Raw genomic sequence first — 27631 nt, 5'->3', positions numbered from 1 at the left:
CATTTGCTTTGTGCAAGTAACAGACCAAAGCATTTCAATCAGTTCTTAAGTGTGAGTTTTGATAAAGGTAGCCTAGTTTTAGGCTGCTCCATTCATCACAGTGGCTCTGAGGCTGCCTGTGCTCAGGAATCTCAGAATCAGAACAGAACTTCTGGTGCTACCATGCAGCAGTTAAGCCATATTTTAGAAAATAACAAGCAGCCTCACAAATGAAACATCTTTATGTGATGGTGCACTGTGAATATGAAATACTAACAAAAAGATTTTGGGAAGAACAATTCATTAATTTCTTCTTAAGTAAGACTACTGATTAAAATGAAAACATTCCCTGCTCACTTCACTAGCTCCAAATACAAGAGGAGTTCCTTAGAGTACCTTTTTTTTCCCAGCAGAGTTCAGGAAAATTAAAAACAAAACAACAATCTGTACTCATTTTATATTATTATATTAAAAGTCCTCTTATTTGGTAACAAGCTAACAACCAAATCCTTGTTCAAGGGATTTTTCAGGCTTTCAGGCAGTCTACCTGAGCTTCCAGAGAGACTTCCTGAGCCATGAAATGGGGTAAGAAAATGTTTAATCCCTGACTGAACTGTTATCCTTGTGGAAGCACAGTGAGTACATACAATTACACCAGAAAAAAACTCGTGTTCACCAGCAGTACATTCCATTGTGGGGAAGCAGCTTATTATATCAATACAGAGAGGGTTTTTTACTGGTGCAGTTGCCTCCGCGCTGGAAATGCCTCACCAGTACAAGATACAAATGATTGTCTGCTGGGGAGGTACTTTGAGAAATGCACTCCTTAGACCACTGCAGTATTTACACTTTCCTTCCTTTAGATTTCTATAAATAGTATATTTTAATCACCAGCAATTTGCATATAAATAAAGCTTGGGAGATAGAGTGGGATTTTTAGAATGCCAGTCATCAGTTACAAGAACAAATAGGCTGTGCTCATCTTCCTAAATCTCTCAGATATTTCTGAACCTGTAATGTGGGCCTATTTCCCCAGCTCCTAAATCGCCTGGGTACAACTGAAAAACATATTCTTAGTCAAAATAAATAGTCTTCAAGACTTTCAAACTGGGATGGTCAAGATTGTGCCTTTTTAGTTAATACCTAAATTTTAACACAAATTAGAAAGTTATTCCAAATTGTTCAGCTAGTTTAGCTTTCTGAACATTTTTCAGACTAATAGATTTATTTTTTATATTAACAGCATTTAATCCAAGCACAAAAACTACTGGATACCCAAAATCACTGATTTGCTTTCTTCGTCAAACTATGTATTTTCCAAAACATTTTGTTGAGTTTGTAGATTTTTTTTCAAGCTTTTGAAAGCATAAGGACAATTTTTCCCTGAAGTTAAAAAAACACTGGCCAACAATGATATTAATTCATGAAAGTCTGTTTCTTCTTTTTTTTAAAAAAAAAAAAAAAAAAAAAAACAACTATCAGAAAGAAATAGGTGTAGACTGCCTGGCTTTAGGCAGTGGCAAGAATGGTAGAGACAAAGATCACTCTCATCAGAAAACAGCAGGGCTTTCTGGCATTTATTGCTATTACTTATATGAACATATTTTATAAACAAAATTACAAACATTACAGAGATAGAAGATTCTGTAAGGCTCAGGTTAGCACTAAAAGAGTATCAATTGGACATCTTCTATTATGTCCTTCTTTTACTGTTTTTCTCAATAAGTTCCATGAAGACCAGCAGTTCAAACTCATAGGAGAATTCTGGTTATCAATATAGAAGAAAAGCAAGAGGAGAAACTACATCAAGCACTTGCTATTTTGCAGCAAAATTTATATTTAAAAAGTTATCACAGATGGCACTCCTGCAATGTGGTATTGTTTTCATCATGGGGTCAGCTGCCAAAATAAAGGTTTGGACACACAGTTGCACAAAAAACAGATTAAGAGCTGTGGGTCCAAAATTTCCTCGGCTGTGATCCACTTAAAAAAGTTACCCTAGGAGCTATGGTAAATATAGAAAATCTGCCTTTGATATCACTGGGAAATAAACTGAACTTTTCTCACTATTGCATGACCATGGTGCTAGGCTGTGGAGAGGAGGCTATGTAATAATCTGGATTCTCATCAGTATTTGTGAAATTCACAACTTAGAAAATCAGAGTACAAGGAATCGTATTTTCTTGCAATGAATCAGCTCTAGGTACAATACTCTTTTTCAGTTTAAATGAATTTCATGGCAGAACTGGACAAAGCCATCTGCTGCCAATTGTCTTGGCAAGCGGCAGCATTGCTGCTGGCTGCTGCCAAAGCACAGCACATTGCCATACATCTGTTAGAGCTGCTATAAACCAGCAAGCTTCAGAGCTCCTCTGCATTGGCCTCCTCTTCCCAAATCCCTGAAGGCTAAACATGGCCAAAGTACCACTGGCATGGCAAAGGTGGTAGACCTCATCCAGAATCCTGGCTGCACTGGGGAGCAGGGAGCATCCTTCTCTGGCTTTGTCCCTCCCTCTTGGCCACTGTGAAGGCAGAGAAAAACTATGACTGTGTCCAGTAGACACAGCCTCCCTTCTGGTACTTAACTGCTTGTGATGTGCTAGAAAGGCTGCTGGTAGCCATGGGCTGTTTCAGATTGCCAATGGCAATGCACTGATTTCAGCTAAGCCATCCTCTCCTGCTCCTAGAAGCTTACAGGAACTGAGGTCAGGCTGCCAGACAGAAGATGGTCTGAGTTGTTCATCTCCCTCTTTAACTTAGGAGTTGCCAGTTAGGGTCCTAGGCAGCTCATGTGAACTTAGCTCATGTTTTGAAGGAGGATTTTGATCACTGCATTGTGAAGCATGCTGAGAAGAGCCTTGAAAGCTTCTCCAAGAACACACTGATGAAATTTTAACTTGCAGCGGAGTTGAGAGCACAGAGACACGTACCAGTCCTTGTGTCAACCACTCAGGAGAAGCAGATAATAAGGAACTCTTAATAGGAAACAATGGTGAAGCATCATCACTAGTCCTGACGAGAAACTCACATCATCAGTTTCACAGTAATTGGTGATATTCTCCGGGCTCTCACAGCTGCCATAGTGGAGTTATGTAAGATCTCAGGTAATGTGTGAGAGCAAAAATATACTTAGTTCTGCTAACGGTAGAGAAAAGGTGACAAGTAGTTCCCTAAAGGTTTAAAATAAAAGAGTAAATACACCTTCCACCTCACCACCCACCAAGATCTGAGTTTTGCTGATCTGGTGTGGTTTTAGAGGTTTCAGATCAAAACAAGCATCAGAAGAACGGCCACAAAATACACAATGAATCACCGGTAGGTTCTCAAAAGAAACTTGTTTCAAAACAGAGAAATGATTTCTTACTGATTAGTCTGATTTGATGGATTAGAAGAAAATCAGAGTCAGTGTATTTACAAACTAGCACACTAAAATACATCAGAAATGAACACAACAATATGTAGACCTGATGCTTAACAGGGAATAAATCAATCCAAGTGGACACAGATAATTTTACTATACACGCTCTCTGAGCAACCAAGGGATGAATAGTGGCTTAAGAAGAGAGCAAAAAGCTCAAAACCTAATCTCTTTTATTACCAACTACTATGAATAGAGCCAACAACCACTAATAGCAGAGACACCAGTCCTACATGATTTACAGGCCATAAAGACGCTTAGCATTAAATGAATTGAATTGATTCTCAGCCAGTATTAACTACTACCTAAAAGCAAAAGCATCCAGTCAAAGAGAATTCTCAATCTCTGTTGCACAAGGTGGGGAGTTCAGGAAGCTGAAGCCAAACTGACAAACCAACAAGTATCTTAACCTAGGTGCCCTGCCTCAGGAAATGCATTTTGTGTAACATTCTGTGTTTGTTTTCATTTCTTGGCTTGCATTGTTTCTAGGATGGCAGTAACTAAGCCCAGTAAACGTGTACACGCATGTGAGCCACCACGAAGAAGTGACAGCAGGCAGCGCGGTTCCTTAGATGACTGAATTTATGTAAACACTTAAGTTTATGCAGAATCAGGGTCTTGTATTTTAGAACAGGACGTAACTCATTTTGTATCTTACAAATTCAGTGGGAAACAAGCTGTGAGTGCAGGCTTGGGGTTCCATAATTAAAGTCCAGAAATTCAAATTCATCCATGCTTCTCGCAGTATCCATTGCTCTCTCCATGTGCACATATGTAGTGTTTTGCATTGCTGTTTATGGTACGAAATTTATGTTCTGAAGTGTGTGTAAACATTACCAACTTATGTTTCCCACAGCTGCTGTAGCTCTAAAAGTTCTTGGCTTCTGTGCATTTAAATTAACAGGCATAGCAATATACCAAAACCTCTTCTTGCACTGAAATTCAATTCTAGGTAATTGTTTTACAATATATAACCAAAATACTCATATTGATCTGCTGCTCAAATAGCTTACCTTCTCAGAACATTCGGAAATAGCAGTGGCAGGTCACTTACTGCTACTCCTGCACAGCATCTCAGCTTCATACCTATCATGTTCTCAAATTCATGGGTTTTTTTCAACGTTATAGACACTTACCCTTGTGAAAGGTCCTATTCATACCACATGTGAAGTTTTCAAGTTAAGTCTGAAAATGTTGAAAACTTCACTCACAGAAAAAAAAATCCAAACAAGACAGATAACACTGTTTTATCTACAGCATTTAAATTAGTATCTTTGTACCTGTCCCCTCCTCATCATGTAGTAAATAAACTTCTAAGCAAAGTGCTAGATACCTCAACTCAATGGGAAAATTTCTTAAAGTCAGAATTGGCAAAAATGGGGACAAGAAATGAAATTATTTCCTATTACAGTTGAATAGCAATTGAATCATATTTGCAAGGAAAATTATTTTCTCCTGGAAAATAAGCAATTTTCTCAAATAATTAAAAAGTCTTACATGGGGTTTTCATCGAAATGTAAAATTCTATCCTGAACAGTCACAGTCTGTGAACAACTGTAAGCCTCTTAAAAAGGACATTTAGAATGGAAATTGACATTTTGTCAATCTCAATTCTTTATACAAACACTTCAATATTTTCCTATGTGTATTTGTACAACATATAGAACTGGGGAATATGGAACACTGCTCTGTTGTGGTGATCTTTCTTTAACAAGGAACTCAGTAAGATAAATTATGCAAAGACCTACAGAATGGCCTAAGCACTGGAAAACCTATTTCAGATTGAACTGCTGAAGGACAGAAATCTACTCAGATAAGCAGAAGTATGGCTAATAGGCAATTTGCTCATATCCTTTAGGGAAATAGTAAAGTTCACTCCAACAAGACTTCCAATTTTAAGAGAATGATACAGGAACCAGAGACTGATAATTGAATTTTCAAAAATAAAAGACAGAAAAACAGTCCAAATGTTGAGCAAAAAAAGGTAATTAAGCATTGACATAACTCACCAAAAATCACCAACAGTCCTCTGTCACTGCATATTTCAAAATCAAGAACAAGTTTTGTAAAAGGCAATAAAAAAAATCCTGTGGCCTATGTCATGCAGAAGATTCCAACTGCATCTTTTTACCTGGCACACTAGAAATTTCCTTAATGCCAATGATTTTGGTGAAGGACTAAGAGAGCACAATCAGATAAGGAAAAAAAATATGGATAAGCCAAAAAATGTGCATCCCAGAGCTCAGTGACAGCCCCTGCCTGGAGAATCAAAATTCTGAAATTTCAAAGAGGAATTTGGAAGTGCAAGAATCCAAATGTTAAAGGTATATGAACTAATGAAGTACTACCACACTTCCACTCTGAAGCCAGCCAAAGCCAAACTTCATTAATCTGCTGCCATATCTCATGGCACCAAAATCTACAAAATCACACAGAACTTACATTTGAGTCTTAGTGGCTGCAACCAAAGTAAGAAAGAAGTAATATAAATGTTAATGAGATTATGTCTGTTTCACTTTATTTAATAGCCAGACTAATCCCATAATCCTAACAAACAAAAATATTAGGCTCTCCACAATTACAACATAACGTCCAGATGGTCCTGTCTGTGGGGAAAAGGAAGAACAAGAGGCTTTAAAAGTTAAATTCCAGGGAAAAATCCAAGTCCCAAGGAAAACTAAGATAGAGCTACTTTTGGAGGCGTTGAAACAGTGACTCCACTGCAATAAGTAGCAGCAATTGCTTAAAAAGGTATTCCATTTAATTTTTAAAGGGGAGTCAGGTGCATAAACTCCAACATTACTCAAGAAAAAACACTTTGTGTATGGTAGGTTGAACATTTTTCAGTTTCCCTTTTTAAATTTGTATGGTTTATTTAAGAGCTATGAAAACTATAAATCAGTCATTTATCTCTCAATATCTGCACTAACGAAATAGACAAACAGAGAATTAGAAAGACAAGGAGGAGACTGGAAAGTTCAGAATTTTTCCCTTGTGAAGCCTCATTGGGGTGCATAGTCAGAAGAGCCATTTTAGTCACACTGAGGTAGAGCTATTGTACAAGGATGCACATTTTCAGTTCTTTGGAATGCAGTGCCCCTTTGTGTAAACTCAGCCCATGATGCTCCAACACAGGCTTAAAATGGTGCTTCAGAAAAATTTCAAAAGGGGTCTTGGAGCCAGATGATTCAAACTAGAAGGGCAGTCCCTCAAGAAAAGCTTTTGATACTTGACTGAAAAAAAATGAAGGAAGAAGCTAATATGCTGACAAGAAGAGATGAGAAATATGTCTACTCAGCACATAGCAACATCTTGGGAAACAGTGCACATTTGGGAGACTAAATGAACTGAATGTGACCTTTTTCCTTATTTAGAGACTTTAGAAAGTCTGTAGTTTTTGAACACAATAAGCACTGTGATTTTACATAATATAATGAGTTGCACTGCCAACAACTTTAAGACTTGACTTTTGTTAACAGGAACGTAAACCAGGATATCTTCTATCCAGTGGTCCATACTAAATAACCACAGGAAGAAAGTGGGCTCAAAAGTAAAGGAATAGATTTGTGCCAGGAACAGCCAAAACCACTACATAATACCTATCAGAAAGGACAGGCTGTTTTATGGACCTGAGTATTTATTCTGTGTCAGTACTCAAAAAAGAGAAACAAAATGATCATGATGATTCTTGGGCCTGTTGCACTGATGCCAAATGCACTAAGTGCACTTAAAGTAATGAAAAAGTTCAAGCAGAAGTCAGAAGACAGAAAACTAATTGATAGGAATATAACTAAAGATAGACACCCTTTTTTTTAAAATATCAATTTGGTAAGACTGATTTTATCTTTTCATCTGATTTAAAGCTGGCAGCTAAATATTATGCACATATGTAAAAATTACCATATTAATGCACTGCAAGGTGTCTGATCCAGTAACATATCTTCTTGTTAAAAAAATACAATACCAGGACATTCTACATTAAAAACTAAAATCTGGCTATTTAACCAGAATGCAAGCATCAAGTTTACTGAAACAGGAATACCTGCTGGGATCTCAAGGTACTCAGTAATATGGTGGTTCCTATTTAACATTTACTGATGCTTTGGAAATTAAAAAAAAAAAAATTAAAACAAAAACAACCAAAAAAACCCCAAAACTTTACACACAACACCAATTTAATAGTGAAAATTATGCTAAAGACAAGGCAATCCTTCCTACTCAGACAAAATGCAGTTCATTATGTCCAACTGCAAAGGAATATTTTTAAGAAGAAACAATGCAGACTATCTATAAAATACAATCATGCATTTTGGAAAATACTGATCATGGAAGGGACTTAAACTCAGCATAGGTAAGAAGATAATTTTAAAAAGAGTTTCAAGAACTGGGAGTGTAAGTCACTTGGTACTTGGAAGTGTAACTGGGGAGTAAAGAGCAGGAAGTGATAAATATAAGTAGTACCTCTTTATGTAGTGGTGATGAGAATGCTATTTCATACTACTATGACTTCTGTCACGTGCATTTTTAAACATGTGTTGAAAATCTTGAGAGGGCTCAGAAGAGAGCCAGCACAAAAGTTAAAACTAGAGATAATGCCTCACAATTGAAAGAGATCAAACTGTTCAGCTTGCAAGAAGAAAACTGAGAAGTGAGTTGACTGAACTATGTTAGCTCCTCCACATGAAGAAAAGAGCAGGAACGGAAGAGCTCTTCAATCTTATGGAAAATGATTTAGCAAGAACCACCAACTTGAGGACAAATTTCAAATGAGAAATGGGGTACACATTTTAGTAGGTGAAAACTACTAATGATTACACAAGCTTCCCATCAAAGACCAGTTCAGAAACTGGGATGTTCTTAATGCCTTTGAACTCAATTAACCTATGACTTCCATCAAAGTTTAGAACTGGTCCTGAGAACTGCACACAGAGAGAGTTCACTGAAGCTGCTGACAAGATCAGGCCCCACATTACCTATTCCACCTCTGCACAAAAGGTCTAAACAAACATATTCCCCACTCTTCATCCACAAGGGTCTCTCTCGGCATATTTTACCTGGAGGGCAGCCCATCAAAGAGGAAGCAGCCATCTCCCAACTCTTTTCCTGAGTAAGCACACAGGGAATTGCCACAAGCACGGGTGGCCAAGTTCCATGAATCCTACCGAGCTGCCCAGAGGCAGCGTGACCATTGGTAGCTGCAAATTACAGCGCACACTGCTGTGGATTATCGCAGAATTTCCCAAAAGCTCCTGTGCCCTGGGCTGTTCTTCTGAAAACTAAGGATTCCTGAGCCTTGGAGTTAGAGAGAAGCAGCACTCAGCACTCCCACACTGCAAGTAGTCAAGACAGTGACAGGAAAATAAGAGGCACCTCCTAAGTACTACTTGAGATGTCATAATTCTTCAACAAATCTTCCTTATACCTTTAGGACAGATAAAAGAAAATAACCCAGAATTCACTTAGATGAAAATTCCATGTACTTGCCTTACAAGTACAGCCTAGCTTTTACAGTCTTAATTAATGTGAATGTACATGTGAACTGCTACTCAAGTTTCTTTTCTACAGCAAGAAGATTTTTTCATTTCTTAGGACGCCAAAGAAAAACTTGAAATTGTTATCTAGTTATAAATTCTGATCTAATAATTCATAACCTAAATGGTAGCTAATGAGGACTTATTTTTAGGAGAACAGATGCAGAGTCACTTTAGAAACAAAACTAGAAATTCAATGTCATGATTTTTGTGATTCAGAATGCAAGATATTAAGATATTTGGGATTGACAAGACTGTATGGGATATTTTTTCTAGCCAAAAAGACACCATCAGTCAAACTAAATTCTGTTAAATATTTAAAAACTGAGAGTGTTTAAAATATTTAAGGTTTTAAGGAATTATATTAATTCTTTTCTCCTTCTGCGTATTTTTGTGATTTTACTACTGTATTTTCTTATTTTACAGACTAAGAAAAGAGAAGGATTTTCTGTTCACACCACGATAGATATAATCTTTCTTTTACTTTTCTGACACGGAAATTAGGTACATAATGAAGCTTTACTAAGGGTGACTTTAATTCATTCACGACAGTTATACACCACCTTGTTGTGCAATGTTTTAACATATCCCCACTTTTTAAAAAGTTTAATTAAAAGAAAAAATGTTTAAATTGCCAGAGATAACATTTATTAGCTACAGGCTAGGACTCACCAAGAAGCCTGAAGCTTAGTTAAGTATCCATCTTCTTATAATTAACCTGGTTTTTTCTTTTTTTTAAGGAAGAAAAATATCTACAAAACGGAAAGAATGGATAAGACTTAAAGAATAATTACTCTTGAAGGTAAAAGATTTTCAAATACTCATTAAAGAAATGAATGGAATTAAGAAAAAAAAAAGGCACTGAGTTTCCTTTTTTGATAAATGTCAAGAAAATTGAGAGGTCCACTTTGATTTATCTGCTAGAATGTATCTTAGTGTCCTCCCTTCCTTGCCTCCAATGAGCTGATAACTCATTCCCTTCCTTAATACTCATTTAATGAGTTTTGTACTCACTTGATGGTACAGGCTTGGAAATTAACAACAAACTAAGCTACATTTTTACAGATAGTGACTTGTGAAAACTTTAGGTGCAAACACAGAGATATCAGGCGTCTCTCCCCATAACCTGCTGTCTCACAGGTACCTGTCTATTTTTTGGTTCAACGTCTCAAAAAGCCAGAAGAAAGCCATCAGGGAAGGCACAGAGAGAAGGATGGGCAGCCCATGTCAGGCTCTGCAGTAAAGCAGCTGCATTTCACATCCCAGTGTACAGCAGGCAGGAGGAATTCCCACAATAACCAAACCAAGCTAGGAGCACACTACCTCCTGCCATTTCATATACAGTCTTGTCATGGTTTAGGAATGGTATTCCCCAATTTAGTTCTCCCACCCACCTCCAATTGGAGGCACAAAAGGCAAAGATCATGGGTTGTGATAAGAACAATTTACTGAAAATGGCAATGAGATAAGAAAACAAACAGTTACAACATTAATTAAAAAAACCAGTAAAAACATTAATTTAAAAAAAGCTACAACAAATGATTCACACAGAAAAATTCCCCACTAATTGACACCAGACAGCTCCCTCCACATTTTCTCAGCCAGGAAGGAAGCCCTTCTCCTGCAGAGTCCCTTTCCCTGCCCCCAGCAATGACATGAGGTAGAAAAGTATAAACTCTGTGTCCGGCTCATGCCCTCTCTTGGCTACCACAAAATCTCACCCTGTATTGGCCAGAACAAGGAAAAGCAAGTTTAGGTTTCCTGCCTGCACATAGTATCTCCCCATTTGCAGCTGTGGCATAACACAAGCACAGTTTTGCCACTTAGCAAGCCCAAACTGCTCTTCATTCCTCTGGTAATGCGGACTTGCTCTAGACTTTTGTCACACAGGCAAATTCAAATTTACCGGAAATTCTAACAATCCAGGAGTCAAGGAAAGTATTACAGACAGGGAATAACATTTCTTCCACTTTCAAACTCTGCTTCCACTGTAAAATGCACTTCAAACTTTAATGATCTTCTTTCTACAAAAATATATTCTTTTGTCCCTGTAGAAAAATGGACATACCTTTAGGTATGCCACGCATAATAGTTCTTTAAATATCTTCTAAATCAAGTTGCATTTCAGACAGTGAAAGTTCTGCTTTGACTACAACGATATATTAAAATAATATCCCATAATTACTAACAGTGATTGCTCCAATAACAAGTAATTAATCATTTGGGAGTTCTGATGATTATTTTGTCCCAAGGTTTTGTGAATTTCTGATAGGGGGAAGTAGGAGAGAAATTGCCCTCTGTGCCTACCAGTGGCAGATACAAACCTTCCCAGGAAGCAAGCAGGTGCTGGCTGAGAGACAAGACAAAACAGGATGGATCAGTCATGCAGATCACTTGGAAAAGCCTCTGGTCTCCTCCCGTGCTTTTTCAGTCTCTCTACTCTTAGGTTCCCTTCTTGCCTCTGCTCCTATCAGGCTGACCGTTATCTCTGTAACTTTGGTGATGAGTTATGGCAGCTTTGAATGCAGACACACCAGAGATGTTTCCATTAACTAATTCAGACACTGACACCAGTGAGGCTGGATCACCTCAGGCTGCACACAGACTCCCAAAATATCCATATTCCACTTACCTATAGCAGTGGATACTGCACATGTGACAGCAATTTTTCAACTGTACTTCTAAATGCAAGATATACATTGAGTTTTGATACACTGTCACAATGAATTGCTTTATTTCTATAAAACACCTGAAAATCTCCCTCCTAGCCCCCCTTTTCTCTTTTATCATAAATGACTGAAAAAGAGACAGCTTCTTCTCCCTGTAAAGGAAAATCATATATTATCTTTTATTTATTCTTAGCTGCAGTGAAATAACACTAAAACCATCTGGAAACTAGCTAAAACAAAGGACCAACACCCTCCACTAATAGTTCAATACAGATCAGAGAATGTCTTGAGATAGAAGAGACGTTTAAAGGTCATCTAGTCCCATCCCCCTGCAGTGGGCTGGGACATCAATCACTAGGTTCAGGTTGCTTCACAGCCCCATCCAACCTGACCCTGAATGCTTCTGAATATGGGGCACACACAACTTCTCTGGGCAACATGTTCCAGCAGGAAAAAGACTAAAAGTAAGCAGAGAGAAGCAGGGCATAGATTTGTGAAGAAATTTTTAACTATCTGAAAATCTTGTTTTCTTGTTTCTCTTGGCTGGCCATATGATTTCTCATCACGTTTTCTTCAGTGAAAGCCCAAAATACAAGCATGTAAGTTTGTGCAAATAAAACAGATGCATAAACCCCACATAGCTGAGTAGTAAGAAAAAAAAGAACAGAAAGCTACATTGGTTAGGAGAAGTTTACTCATAAAGGGCATAATTAATGACAAGAAAGAGTCCCAACACAAAAACATAAAATGCAGTCAGTGGTTGAGTTTTTTTGGGTTTTTTCTAGTTTTGTTTTTTATGTTAAGCATATCTAAGCAGGTATTTACAAAGCAGAATATGCAGCATAGGAAAGCATTAGACAAGTTGAACTATGCCCACCTGACTTGCATGAATGCTCAAGTCTGAAATGTCTTCCTTGTATAGAAAGGAAAATCTGAACCATATTGGATCTTATCTGTTTTAACTGGGGGAACGCAACACTCTTTTCTTTTAGTTTCATTTCCAGGCTCCTTGGGTCCTTCAGACAGATTTGCTAAACAATGTTGCTTGGTTTTACATCTCAAAAAACCCCCTTTTTTTCCTCTACTGAAAATCAATTTAAAAAAAAAGAAAGCAAATGATGCTGTTTTTTTAAAGAGAGAGAACAAAAAGTAATGATGTACATGTGGAGGTAAACTAGCAGTGGTTAAAATTTTCTGGTCACATCATCATTGGTGCTGAAAAAGAAACATAAACACTATCAGAGATAGACTAGAATAGCAGCCCCTACTCCCACTAGGCAGCACTGCAGATATGTCCCCAGGAATCCAGTAATGGAACAGAAAATTGAACATGCCTGACAGAGAGAGAGTGAAATGAAGCACAAAAAAGAAGTGCCACACAAAAGCCTTTTATTAAAAGGCTTCAAGGTGTGCAAACACTGAGGAAAAAGTCAGAGTGTGAGGGATGTGTGAACTAGTGCAAGTGCAGGCGGAGAACAGTCACAGGATTTTGAGTGAGGCTGAAAGCGATAGAGAGCAAGCAAGCACAAATGTGAAAGAGAAAACAGGGGTGCAGGTGAGCATGCCAGTGAGCAACAGAGCGCAGCAGGGGCAGGCTGTGATGCAGCAAGAAATGGTGAAAGTAGGAAAACTGAAAACAATTCTAATTAATTTCTTTTTTGTTGCTGCTTTTACCCTCATCATTGATCAGAAAAGAGAGTTTTACATGAAAACATTCCAGACAACCCGGTAAGAAAGAAACAAAAGCAACAGTGATCACTAAGAATTATCAATAAACAAGGCACTGGGAAATTGCTTTCAATTGTGTCCAGTAAGCTGAGGTAGTCAGAATGACCATTCAGCGTGTTTTTTGGAACAGAGCAGAGGGGAAGAAAGGGCAACTAGTAACTTCAAAAGAGCACCTGAGCACTTAATTCTCCCTTCTCTGATGAACTGTTCTTGTCTCAGTCTAATGTGAAGCCAAACATACGTACAGAATAACAATAAAGCCTTAAGCAAGGAATTAGGAGCAGAGAAATTAGGGACTACAGACATTAGGTACAACTATCTGTAATGCACGACTAAATAAGATGTCTACCACTGCATTGGGTTTGCATGACAAGGTTTTGATAGTGGGGTGACTCATGAGCCTTTTGTTATATTTCCCCCTGTTCAGCTGAGGAGGAGAGTGAGAGTGACTTCAGTGGGCAGCTGGCAGTCAGTGAAGGTTAACCCACCACAACAACACAGCTGTAGTTACATAAAAGTATGAAAAAAAAAGTATGAAACCAGGAAATATTTCCCCATTCAAAAGAACTCAAGTTTCAAAAGAAACTTGAAAGAAACAGAGGTATTCCAGTACTTATCTGGATACCAACAGTTATGGTGGTCAAATTACTCTGCTTTATTTGGTAACAGTCTTGATGCACCACCACCTTCTTTCTTTCCCTCTTTAACACATAGACTACAGGATACCTTTTTTTAACTGCTACTGCTTCCAAGAGTTTCAAGAAAATTTCCACCTATGTAATATGTCAAGTAGAAAAAAACGGAAGCTATTTCATTTCATGGGGTTAACGGCCGAGAAACTGCTTGTTATGGTTTTTTGAAGACAGCCTCAAATTCATTAGATTATAGGAGTATTAAAGCCAAGAGGCTGGACGACTTCCCCATGGGCACTCAAACTCTCAAAAAAGAGTTATTTCATTTAACCTTCTGACAGTCATATTTATTTTATAAAATAGATGTAATTTGTCATATTCACAAAAAACTGTAATAAAGATTTCCATTAATTCATTTATATCTTGAAGGTTACTGAAGGTCTACATGGTGAACAAATAATCCATTAGTGCTTATCTAGTCTCAAATTTGGATTTCATGAACCAGGATTGATCAACACCAAGCTTTCTCCAAAACTACATACAGAATATATTATAAATAATACGTAGCATAGCAGCTTGCTGATGATTTCCTCTGGGGTTATGGGGGTTTCATTCTGCTCCCCATCTGTCTCCCTCTCACATAGTCTCTGTCCTCTCTCCAGCTGCTCTTTCTATTGCGGTTTGGGTTTTTTTTTTTCCCTTCTTAATTTTTAATTCTGTTATCCCAGAGGTGCTACCACTGTGGCTGATGGTCTCAACCTTGGCCAGGGGCAGGTTCTTCCTGGAGCCGGCTGGCACTGGCTCTGTTGGACATAAGGGGAGCTTCTCAGGGAAGTCACTCACCCCTGTAACTCCCCACACTACCAAAACCTGATCACACACACGCACTCCCCAAATAAACCCTGAACCACCCACTCAAAAGAAATCCATTTTCTCACACGAGTGCACCCAAGAGCTTTGAGGGGTTCATGTTACACAGTGAGACTGTCACTCAAAAGAAGCATTCCTAAAACTTAACAGCATTCCTTTTTCTCCATCAACACTTCTTTGCCTTTGCCTAAAAAGGCTGGTGAGACTAATTAGTTCCCAACACTCCACTATTGTTAACAATAATATTACCTAGCCTATAGAGCGTTTTTCATCAGCAGATCAAAAAGTGCTTAGGAAATAAGCCAAGTGTCATTACCTCATCTAGTAATAACCATTAAATAATCAGCTCTGCTGCAGCTTTAATCCTTAAAAATGGTGTTTTAAAATCATGAAGAAGCCAAAACATAATCTCCAAATAATACACCTTCTCTAGCAAAGGAGATTATTTATTTCCTGTTCAGTGGAACCCAAGAGAGATCCATGAAGCAAATAGTGAATATATTTGCAAAGATACCACATAGGATTAGAAGGGACCTTTGCAGTTATTGAGCTCAGGCCCAGTTGTCCCAGGCTAAAATATCATATAAGCCCTTTCTTAAACAGCTTGAGTTTTGCATTAAAACTAGTGAGAGCTATTTTTCATTAATACCACAGAGAGCCTGTGTCAGAAATACACTGATCTGATGAACAGATATTTTCCTCCTATTTGCATTCCTAAATGCATTATTGATCTGATAAAACACATTTGTCTTGGTATTAACAGTATCTGCTTGTGTGAAAAGCTCTGCCCTGTCTTGTGTATTTAGAAAGTTCTCAATCTGGTAAAGGAAAGGAAAAAACTTTTCTTTCTTCTCAAATTAAGTCTCCCATCTGCATAACTAGCAAGGCCTTTCAAGCTGTGCCTGTGGCTATTGACATATATACACCACCAGCTATCCCCCAGTATCAAATCCAACTTTACTAGAAATATTTATTCGAAGTCCAAGATTCAGTTCCAGAGCAGTGATGGTCACCTAAGAATCCACTATAGTGTATTAAGACTACTCTTCTCCAAGGTGCCTTACATTACACTTACCAACACTGACTTTAATTTGCCACTGTACTGCTCTGTTCTAAAAAAATCTGTGGTGGAGATTCCACAACTCCTGTTCACAAACTATCAGGACACTTGGAACTCTCTTCTGTCTAGAGCTGCTTCTCCTCTTGTCAAACTCTACCTAAATCTCCTATTGCTACAATTTCAGGCTGTAACCTGCTATGTTCGGATCAAATCCCCTCCTGTATGCAATGAAAAGTCTAGTCAGATTGCAGCAGTGAATACAAATGTGCAGTCCTTGTCTTCCTGAGAATTTCACTATTTATCAACCTTTCTCTCTCTAAACAGCTGGAAAAGAGGACTGACCTTACCATATGCTTTAGGACTGTACTAAGAGATCCTTCTGAACAAACATCCTCAGAAATAATAATTCAAACATCTTGCATTCCTGCTATGTAAAGTTCTGATCTGCTTTACCCTACTTTTGCTATTTGAAGAAACAAAGATCTTCTCACTTTTTTCTCCCATACCCATAAGCTGGCATTGCTATCAATTTGGTAACAACATTCTGTTGTTTTCTTAAACACAAATCATCTATAGTATTAAATAGGAATGTGGTTTTTCCCATAGTCTGGAATCTCAAAGCCATGATTTAATTCAACAGGCCATCCTGAAACAATATTGACTCTCTCAGTTCTGTCTCTTTTTTTCCTTTTCTTCTGTTTCAGCATCCAGAAATGTACTTTTCCTTTTATATGAGTAGAAAATAATTAACCAAAACTTTAGTGTTATAGTTACTTCTTCAGTTTTTTTGTGGTACACTGGAACTGTTCATTAGAGCACACAGGCAGAATATGAACTCCTTATCAAGTTGCAGTCATTGTCTTTTCGTTATTCTCGTATTCATATTATTTTTAACCACATAACCATCAGTAGTCTTAATAGAGGGTTGATGATGTATAGCCTCTGCTCTTGAGTTACACTAATAATAGAAAGTACTAGAAGGTCTAGAGAGACTTAAATTAGCCTTAAATAGTCCTTCCACCATCAGCCACTACCAAAAATGCCTCACTAACAGAATCACTTTTCTGTTTAATATATTGCTCATCTAATGTTGTATTTGCTCTTGAGAGGGCCAAATAAGCAGGTTATCCACATTCCTTGTAACACCAAATTCTCCCTTATCAATTATTAATGATTTCCTACAGTTTTAAAACACTGATTCAGTTAAATCCATAAACACTTGATGACTACCAAATATTAATCATCAATTTGCAAGTTTGACTGGTAGCTTTTATGTTCTGAACAGGTTTCACATTGAAAAATTTCCTGTAATTTCAAAAGATGCAAACTTAATGAATAATTTGGAATGTACACATTTTCATGGTGCTGAATCTATTCCCACATACATGAGGTTCAAAGGCAAGATAAGTGTGCAGCCCAGCAAGGCTGCTTTTAGTGATATTGCAAATGGTGCTTTCAGAACAGAACTCCATGTCTTCTTAACTCCTCAAGATAATACTTTCTCTTTTCCATATGAATCCACTTTTTACTACATCCCACTTGCAATGCATGCATATCTTGTCCTTTGTCTTGTCTTCCTGCCTGGATTATTACTAAAAAAAGCCAGCTTGCAAGTACTCCATTTAGCTTGGAGTTTATGACAAATGATAGTAACACCTGAGAACTGTTCCTTCCTCAGTCTCACTCATTAGCTCCTCCATTCCTAATTAAGCTCTCACCTTCTCAGTTTTCACCACACCATGAGAACTTCTTTTCTGTGAGAGCCACTAAAACCAGGTTCCAACTCTCAACAATTCTGTTTGCAATTCCTACTCTCACTTGCTGCAAATATGATTCTTCCAACATGTAACACATGAAATTACCACTGATAATGTTTCCACCAGTGGAAGTCTTCCATTACTCGTCTCCCTCTAACCAGAGGCTATTTCACCATAGCTCCTAGATCAAGCACCTTACTTTAGTGCAATCAAACAGTAATTAGCAGAAAAACAATCCCTGTCCAGGAATGGTTCAGATTATTCCATTCTTACATGCAGTCAAACAATGGGTCAGGACCTTAGCAGAGTATTTCTAGACAAGATTCAAATAATATAAGGTCTTTCTATTTGTTGTAATGTACTGATGGGTATGTAAGGTAAACAACTATTAACTATTAAATGTATAAGTCTGTTTAAATATGCAAATGTTTCCCCAAACAATTTGTTTGCAAGGGCAATACCTTGCCCTTAATAAAACAATTAGAGAAATTACAAATCCCATCCTCTTCTACACATCAGATGTGTTAATAGATTGCAGTATGATGCAAATATTTTTTCCCCACAAAATTACCGTTATGCTTAGCTTCAGGTTGACGATACCATCCTAGATCTGCCTCCCCTGAATCAATCTGCAAATTATATTATCAGGCCAATTGAAGAAAAACGGTTGTAGATTTGTTGGTGGAAAGGGCTCTGTCCTTTCTTTAGCAGTAGCAATTGCAATGTGTAAAATTTTTTTTTTCTAAGCTAATATCTAGACTTATTGGCCTATTGTAGCTGTAGTCTCCAAGATGAAAAAGTGGCTATTAGGAGCAAAAAACTTCCTTTAAAAAGACCATTTCTAATACAGTTCAGCAAGTTTCTGTGACTTGAAAACTTAAGAGGCCTGAAGTTCAAGGTTCATCCCAAATGACCAATGTAGACAGAGGCCTGTTAGGAAGCTAAAATAGTGCAGCTACACAAGAGTCTTCCTGGCAAGATAGAATAAATCAATCCCTCCAGTACAAAAAAGTGCCAGGCTGGGAAGCCAGATTTTCTAAGAGATTTTAAAAGCCAATGAGATATTCTGGATTAAAGATCTCAGGTGCTCAGCCTGAGCCTCTTCAAGTTTGAAGGGACCTGTTTTTCAAACAGGAGAAACACTGACTCAAAAGCAGGCAGCCAGAGCCAGCAATGCAAGAATAGCAGCATCCACAATTATGACCTGCTTACAATGCTACTTGAGTGCTTTCACATCATGTGCTGTTCAAATTAATCTGTAACCTCACTGTTCAACCAACAAATCCACATGCCCACACATCCACAACCTCATATATGAGGCTTATCTGAAGACCATGGAAAAGACTAACCATTTTTCTTTTGAGCTCTTTGTGTTGCTTCATCTTAGTCTGATCTGCCCTTCTTTGACTTAGAAAACTGTAATCTCCTGCTGCTCCTAATTTTAAAAAAATTTTTAAAAAATCTCCTAATGGAGATTTTTTTTTTAAAAGCAGTTTTAAAACCTCTTAGAACCCCAGAAATAGGGGGGTATGTAGATTGCACATTATCACCTATCAATACTTCACTGTCTGGTTGTAGTTAACAGGTGACAAGAGTAGCATCATCTCAGAGAAGAATTTTATTAGGGCTTCTCTGTAAGGTAAGTTTGTGCCAGTCTGAGACGTGCCATTTTGAACAGAAACTGCTATATCAAACAGTCTACTACTCCACAGGAGTGCTTTTATTAGTACAGATGTAATTTTAGAAGCTGTTTTACGAAGTTTTCAATGTGGACTTTTTCTTGTCATCTCCTGATTCAGTGCTCTCCACATCATCCATATTGCACCACGAATCTAACCACTCTTCTCAGGCACAAATAAATAAATGCATATAAACAGGAGCAGAGGACAAGGAAGATATGGAATTTTTCAAGAGGAGCAGGCAGTCACATACCAAAACAACAATCCCCATAGTTTTCAGTATCTTGATTTAACTCATCTTTCTCCTGAATACAGTAAAAACCATGAGTCCCTTAAGTAGCTTTGTTCAAGAAATAACTTTCTTCTCTCCATCTCCTCACAGTGGTCTTCAATTAAAGCCTAAATTGATGAAATTCACTGTGATTGACAGAAGAAATAAAAGGAGAGAAACCACTGAAATGCATCTTCAGAAGCAAGCTATTAAATGTCCCAAAGACATTGGCGCGAGTGGCAGCCACCAGAGCTTAGTGGAAAAAAGAGAGCAGAAAATTAAACTTCTCACTGGGCCTCATGATGATTAATACCTCTTCTCTGATGAGCTGAAACCGCTTAATCTTTGCTATTAATATCACATCACTGAGGTACAGGTATGGCAGCTGAAAGGGAGCATACGCAAACAGTTAAAATTGGGGAGAGGAAAAAAGGCCACAAATAACAACAGGGGGACATTTGCTCTTAAGGCTCTTTAAAGCAAAAAACTCAGTATGAAGCAGAGAGTCACCATCAGTGACTCTGAAGTCAGGTTACTATGAGGCAGCTCATGGGCAAAATCATGCAAGTTAAAGCAGATAAATAATAGGTTTCAATTGTTTGGTTAAATGACTGCATTTGCATTCTACAGGAAAGATCACTTAATTTATCACATCTCCACTCAAGTGTACATGAACAAGCAACTAATACCTTCACCCAACTCAAATAAGTCAGATAATTGTTATTTTCAGACTTACTTACCTCTGTGTATATTGGCAAAGCTTTGAAGAAAGTTAGCTGGAGTTCCCTGGAAACCAGTAATTACGTGTTGCTGTGCAGATGGATTTGTAAACTTGGTTCCTATAAGAATATTATAGAAAATGTAACCTCACTGTTGAGATTTTTACCTTAAACCCTTGGGTTTGTAAAGCACTGAAGTAAGAGGTGAAATAGCTAAATCCATTATAGTTAATACTGCTAGAAAACATTCTGTGTGTATTACATTTCAGACCAAAAGAATCCTTTGTTAAAGTCAGTGTGGATCCCTTGAGATACACATTATAACAGTTTGATTAGTAGAGAATAAAAAGCAGACTTTTATAGCATTCATTCATCCGAAAACATTATTCCTGCTGAAGTTAACAAGCAAAATCACAGAGTTGGGTTAAATGAAATCCAGTGACAGGCAGGAAATATAGTGATGGTGAAATATGAAATTGGTGATATGATTCCAATACAATTTTAGAATGCTGAATGCCTTAACATTGGGAAAGAAATGGATGAGAAATCTTCCATGTTTTAATGCTCTAAAGGTAAAATGCAAACACTGCAGTGATTTTATGTTTTATTTGTAAAATTGAGAACACAATACTGATAGATTTTAAGTTTATAACCCTTGATCCCATGAATAATTGGTTGCCAAATTAGTGCTGAAATACATCTCTCTTCTTAAATTTAATAACTATGCTTAACCTGCAATTCAAACTTGATTTGATCCTTTCTGAAGGGTTATTTTTCACAACTGAAAAGGTACACTGACCTGGAGCCCAAAACAAATATTTTGCTTGGGAAATTAGTTTTTCTGGACTGGGATGGCAACCGATCATCCTGATAACTAGCTTCTACTAGCTATGGGAAGATTAGCAATTATCTTATGAATTTATCTCTTTTTTTAAATAGCTATAAGTTGTGAGAGAGCTGTAGCACTGTAGTATTCTCATCTATAGTCCTCAAGGTGATATTTTTGCAGTGCACTTTATGTACTGCTATATCTCATCATCCTGATTACGCACTTTACATGAAACTGAAATTGTTAAAATGATCCTTTTCTGTGTGGTTTTTTTTTTTTTTCCAGCATCTACTTGTCTTTCACTTCTTACCTTGAAGCCAGAAACATCTGGACAGTGATTAAAGCATGTATATTTCCACAAGACAGAATAATTTACTCAGAGAAGTGCTAGAATCCTCCCCCAGCTCTAAAATCAAGTTCAGAAATCTGGCTAGAAGAACAGCTCTGGTGTATCTAGAGCACATGGGACAGATGCAGGAATTACCAGCCAGCATTATTCTATCAATTCTACAATATAATACAGTCTGTGCTATGCAAGATATGAGAGACATTGATTGTTAGCAGCCACTATGATGGTAAAAACCTACAAATCTTCAGAAGCCCATACAACATCAGTAACTGTTCTGTGTAATTTTGAGAACAATCTACAAATTTGTCTGTTGGATCCATTTTGAAACAAATTAAACAAAGACTGTTGTAACTAGTCTAGGAGAGATGCAATGATACATAAATAAGGAAGGGTGAATGATAAAGTAGGAAAAATTGCAGGGAAAAGAAAATGTTGGGGAGAAACACAACAACTTAGGGGTATTTTTTTTTCACTCTACTTAATCACATAAGAAATTGATAACTTTCACACTTTTTTATTTCCAGCAATTCCTCCAAGTGCTTTTCAACATATAAGAATAATACCATCTTGTTAGCTAGGGCTTTATTTCAGCTCCAGAAATAATCTTCTATATATTACACAAATGGTATGCAACATTCTTTGATTTTAAACTACACTATGACAACCCCAACCCTGTGTCTAGAGAACCAAGTGAGGATCCTAGTGTAGCACCAACAGCTATAACTGCACTGGGTTTAAACTGCTTAGGAAGAACAATAATCTCTTGGAAGGGGTTAGATAAGAGTCCACAAGCTGCCCAGGCTTCCCCTGCTTCTCATGGTGGTGCATCTCTACCCCTGACATCGCCTGTCCTTGCTCAACAACAGCCACCACAAGCAGGGCTGACTGTGCTAGAATCACCCTTTCAGTTCATTTTGTAGATACACGTTTTCGGTTTTCCAATCAGGACCCTGGTGTGCTACTAACTTCAAGCTTCTGTAAGCTTCTTCAAGCAACTGTAAGCTACTCCAGGTGTTTAAAAGCTTTTATTGGTGGTGGTGATTTCACTGGGCATTTCAGAAGTTCAGGAAGCACTATGCAAAGAGCAAATGCCACACCTCTTCTCTATAATAGGTGCAGACATTATTAGAAGTTCATTGGAAAAAGTATCTCATTGTGAAACACTTCATTTATACAGTAAAATATTTTAATGGGGCCTATAATTATTTTTTTAAAGTAAATATACCAAACAAGCACAGTCTCCATTGTACTGTGAATTTAACTTAGAAAAATGTGACAATTCTATAATTTTTTTTTTTTTTTGTAATTTTAACTTCACTACTTTCAGCTCTCCCCCCCAATTCCTCATCTCTGCAAACTCTGACATCCACCATTTTGAAAAGCAAACAGAATTATAAAATTAAAAAAAAAAAAAAAAAGAAAAGTTTAAAACCTTGATGTTTACATCCTGGACTTTGACCAATTCACACAATTATAGAAGGGCGGTCATACCACAGGTTAGAAAGAATTATTGTCACAGGATGGCTCAAATAGCCTGAACAGGGTTAAACTGGAAGAGAATCTCAGGCTAAAAACATACCAGTCTCCAGGTCACCAACTTTTCCTCTTTCTGTTGGTACCTACAAAGCTGAGTGAACCAGGATGACTGCTGTCAGACTATGTTTTTGAAGTCAGTTGTGCATGTCACTCAATAGTCCAAGGATATCAAGATATATTAAAAAAAAAGTCTCTTTCAAGTCTAGCAACAAGAACTGCAAAGCAACACAAGAGAGGGAAAAACTTCAAGGGAAGGAAAAAATTAATCAGCTGAACAATTCAATGGCTGTCATGTCTGAAAAATGCTTGAAAAGGGTACAGAGGGTTTAAATAAAAGAGATGTGTTGAAGATACTGGTATTGTTAAGCTAAGCATACCTAAAACAGATCCACCAAAAAACAGGGTATCAACCTTCCCACTCAGCTGCTTTTCCTAAACCATTCCAGAGCATAATCTCCAGAACATAAGAATGACTATACACAACATATGAAGTAATTATTTGAATATCTTTTTATCCTGACTCCTCCTCCTTCTAGTATTATAGACATTTAAATAAAAATTCAAAAAATAAGTTTCAAAAATACTGGAAGGCACTTCAGATACAATTTGCTGTCTAACAAAAAAGATTTTGATTTCAAACTTTCTCCTGATCTGAAAAACACCCCACAAATTTTAAACACAAAAAATTCAGAAAAATCAAATAGCCCTAATTAATTGTTCTGAGAATCGAAAATGAATTTTTCATTTCAATCTTTTAAAGCATCTCTTTTTTCAGATAGCAGGAGCTCAGGATTTTTTTCGATACCAGGAGATCCATATGGGAGCTAGGTTATATAAATTGTAGGAAAAGCAACTTCAACATCAATCAGCTGCATGGTATCAATCACAGCAAGTCAGGCTGCATTAGTTCCAGCACACAAAGGAGTTCTGGTGTACTTAAAATTGCACACATTGTTTCAGAAAGCCAAGTGTTGCTTCTTTGGGTTTGTTTTTCTGTTTATTTTTAATAAGACATTTAGGCTCAGCTTGCTTTTCTGTTTTTATACTAAAAAACATGTTTTGATGATGAAGTTAGTAAGTACCCATCCTTGAAACAGAGAAGGAATAATCAGGAAATAGCAGTCCTACTGCTGAGTCTTCCACACAGCCCTAACAGAATTTGGGCATCCAGATTTGGGCATCCAGATGTCCCCTCTTCTTGGGAGATATTTGCTCCCTTTTGTGTAATGCAACTTTTATAGATGGCATTTTTCCCAAAAGTTTGTTCAAAGAAGGAGAATGACCAAGATGAAACAAAACCCTTGAGAAATCCCACAGATTATATTAATTTAGCTGCTGTTCCAAAGAAGCTGGCCCCTCACGCCTGTCAAAGAATTCCTTTTCATTCTGACCTTTCTGTTTCTGCCAGAAATGACAAATTAAGAGCTGTCAAGGAAAAGAAAGCCAAGAGAAAACTGGTGCTTAGAAGCAAAGAAACATTCCATCCAACCACGAGATTGTACAGAGAACAAAGAAGGTAAGCCCACAGCTTACTTTGCTTTTCTGAAAGCATGTACTTAAAAATATGAGCATCAAAAGAAAGTGTGGGCCCTCTCTACTGGAATTCCAAAAAGAAATGCAGGCTTGCTTTCCCTTGGCACAGCACACTGACAGAAGAAGTGGCCATTGCAAGATTCAAGGCTCTTCCTGAGATGACAGGGCATTGGTTTAAGAATGTGAACTCTGGGCAAGCTGAAGAAAAAACAGCATTGACTTCAACATTCAACATCAACATTCCAGTGGGAATGGACATTACTAGCTAAGGATAAAATTGTATTGCTGAATTCTAAGTTTAATCAAAAAAAGATTGAGAAGAAAAAAAAAAAAAATCCATGTTCCTCACTAACTCCACCATTTGACCTCCAAAAGCTTCTCATGGCCATGGTGTATTTTGGCTGACACTCCTGGCAGAAGGCCATTCTTGTTTTGGTTCAGAAACTACTTCAAATTTCCTGTCACTGCTCACAAGAAGGCTGTTTATTTATAAAATGGGGAGTCAAACTCTTTCAGTATTCGCCTAATTTTATTTTCTTAGGTGACAGACATATAAAGCTTCTCAAGTCTGTAAAAAAAAACCAACAAAGGATTACTGACTCCTCAGTTACAGATGATGAGCAGAGAACGAGACTCAGCTTTCACAGCATGGACCTTCTGGTCCTTTATCAGCATTCTGTACAGCCAAACCACCAGGGTTTCACAGAAGGACAAATTTTCCAGGAGCAACAAAACTTCTCATAAGGTCTTCGCTATCGTAATTGATGTTACTTTGTAGGATCCCCAAACATATTTAAGAAGGTATACTGAATTCTCTATCACCTGGAATAAATGTAACAAGAGAGGAGTAAGCCAGCACTATTTACTCGAGAATGGAAAGGAAGGGGTGGTTTTTTAACTAAGGAGAGCCAATATTCACTAAAAACACCTCCTGTACACCTGTTCAGGCACTCATCACAGAAGCACCCTTACTTATATGCAGAAGCACCCTGCCAGGACTTCTTCTCTCAGAACTTTATTAAAAAGACAGGATTAATACAAATGTGGAAGCTTCTGTTTTAAATGGACACTGGATTTAGTTTTCAGGTATAATCCTGTTGAGACATGTAACAAATAAAATTCAGGCCAACTGAAGGAAATGTAGTAAAAAAAGCAATTGTATGTTTTGTGTCCTTTTTGATTACATTGTCTGTGAGGGAATTATTTTCTGATGTTTGTTCATCCGTTGCAAGTGTCTGATAGACATTTTAGTAATTACTTATTTGTTTGCCTCTTTCTATAAGCCACTTAATGCAAGCATTAAAAGTTCGGGCAGTTTTCATCATGCACACAGATCACGTGATAAACTTTTGGCACTTCACTGAAAAAAGCTGAACCCCTAGAATCAGTTTTTTGATTCAAGTATTCATAAATATGATTTCAAAATCTACTTCCCATGAATATTAAAACTGGATATTCATTGTTCTCACAGACAGTCTTCTCAATTAACATATTCACTAAGATATTTATGGAAACCTACACAAAAAGAGTGTGAACAGCATCAAAGTGAATCCATTTAAATACTAAGATGAATATTTGCAGCCTTCCTTCAATTTATTTTATTGTATTTTATGAGGTGTTTGCCCAACTCTGGCTTCAATCATGTGTCTACAGATGACTGACTGAAATGAATTGTCAGGGAATGATAGTTGCCCAACACTGGAGTGACAAGAGGACAACCAAAGAAAGCAAGTCCCAGGAAAGAAGGCAGGCTCTGTTTTAAAGTGCTACCCGAGCAGTTAAAAGAAACCAAAGTCAACTATTCCTTTACAGACTCCCTACAGGATCTCACACAACTTTCAATGCTTCATCTTAAGGTTACATTACCAGCTCTCTCTTTCCTGGGAAATACATTCTACACAGGAGCCCTACACACCTACTTTAGGATTTCAACCTCAAGTGGATCCACCACACAGGGACTGGTAACTCAAGAGTATTTTCATCCTGTCAAAATGGAGGTGACTGTAAATCTGCTGAGGTCACACAGCCACAGTGAACTATTTTTCCTTATTCCTTTTTTTTGGGGAATCAGTAATCCAGAAAGTGTGGTCAAATTACAGCTCCAAATCTCCATTTTACATGACCTTCATGGTAAGGGGGAGAGAAAACTGCTTGATATACCTTGGAAAATAAGCTATTTATGGAGCTACCACTAGTTAGTGAAATTGCTGTTTTCTTTCTAATGAAAGTTCATCATGTATTATTTGATTAATTTCTCTTCCTTGTTTTAAATGCACTCCACCATTCCTACTCTATTACTTTGTCTTTTGAATAAATTCTAAGAATGTAGGAACAATTAGCTTTTTCATTCAAAGTAACAGATAACTGAAATTATGCTGTCCTTGTGCATTATTAAAAACAACAGTAACCAGGTATATTCAAAGGCCATAGAATATTCAATATCATCTTTAATATTCTTCTTCACAACCTTAATAGACATTTATGCATGATTAATGAGGCTTTTAGTAGCTACTGCTGTCACAGCTTGGGTAACACCACCTCCGATGAATATCCTAAGGGAAGGGTCTTACTGGAAGCGTTGAGTGACACCTGTGAAGTAGCAGGCTGCCATGTACTTTCTGACAAGAGAACAAAATCCAAAATAAAACAAAACTGTCTTAAGGAATTTGAAACTATTCAAAAAGCAGGACATGGGAACAGACTGCAGTAAGGCATATTTTATATTACAGATTCACTAACAAGGCTTTTAAAGGGTTTCTAATGTGATTCCACTCCCATGCTATGGCAAATGAATAACTTAAGTTCTTAGATATAAACACATGGATGAGTAATGTAATTCCTAATTACTTCAAGAACATATGAGGCAGACACAGCACTACAGATTTCATACCAGAGATTTGAGTCTAGAGCCCTGAAACATACAAACAAAGAAAAAAACTGCAGAACAACAAAATCTCCACAAAATCTTTTGCTATGGCAACTCAGCTAGGTCAACATTTTTACTTACTGAATAGAAGACCACAGTAATTTTACTACTGTATGTAGGTATCTTCAAACAGACACATTCCCAG

General features: G+C 37.4%; 1 protein-coding gene across 3 annotated transcripts in view; it reads right to left on the bottom strand.

The window, feature by feature from the left end:
- LARGE1 (LARGE xylosyl- and glucuronyltransferase 1) overlaps window positions 1-27631 on the bottom strand; it is a 269824-nt gene that overhangs the window by 157623 nt on the left and 84570 nt on the right. For 2 of the 3 annotated variants that reach the window (XM_084205376.1, XM_084205377.1), the window contains one exon: window positions 20335-20433. The exons of the other annotated variant lie outside the window; for it this stretch is intronic. In XM_084205376.1, coding sequence (XP_084061502.1) covers window positions 20335-20433 — 99 coding nt within the window. The remainder of the gene's footprint in view (window positions 1-20334; window positions 20434-27631) is intronic. 3 annotated transcript variants of the gene reach the window in all.

Source organism: Fringilla coelebs, assembly GCF_963513975.1.
Source record: "Fringilla coelebs genome assembly, chromosome: 5".
NCBI lineage: Eukaryota > Metazoa > Chordata > Aves > Passeriformes > Fringillidae > Fringilla > Fringilla coelebs.
The sequence above is the reverse complement of the archived record's forward strand: the minus strand, read 5'-3'. Positions and strand labels throughout refer to the sequence as shown.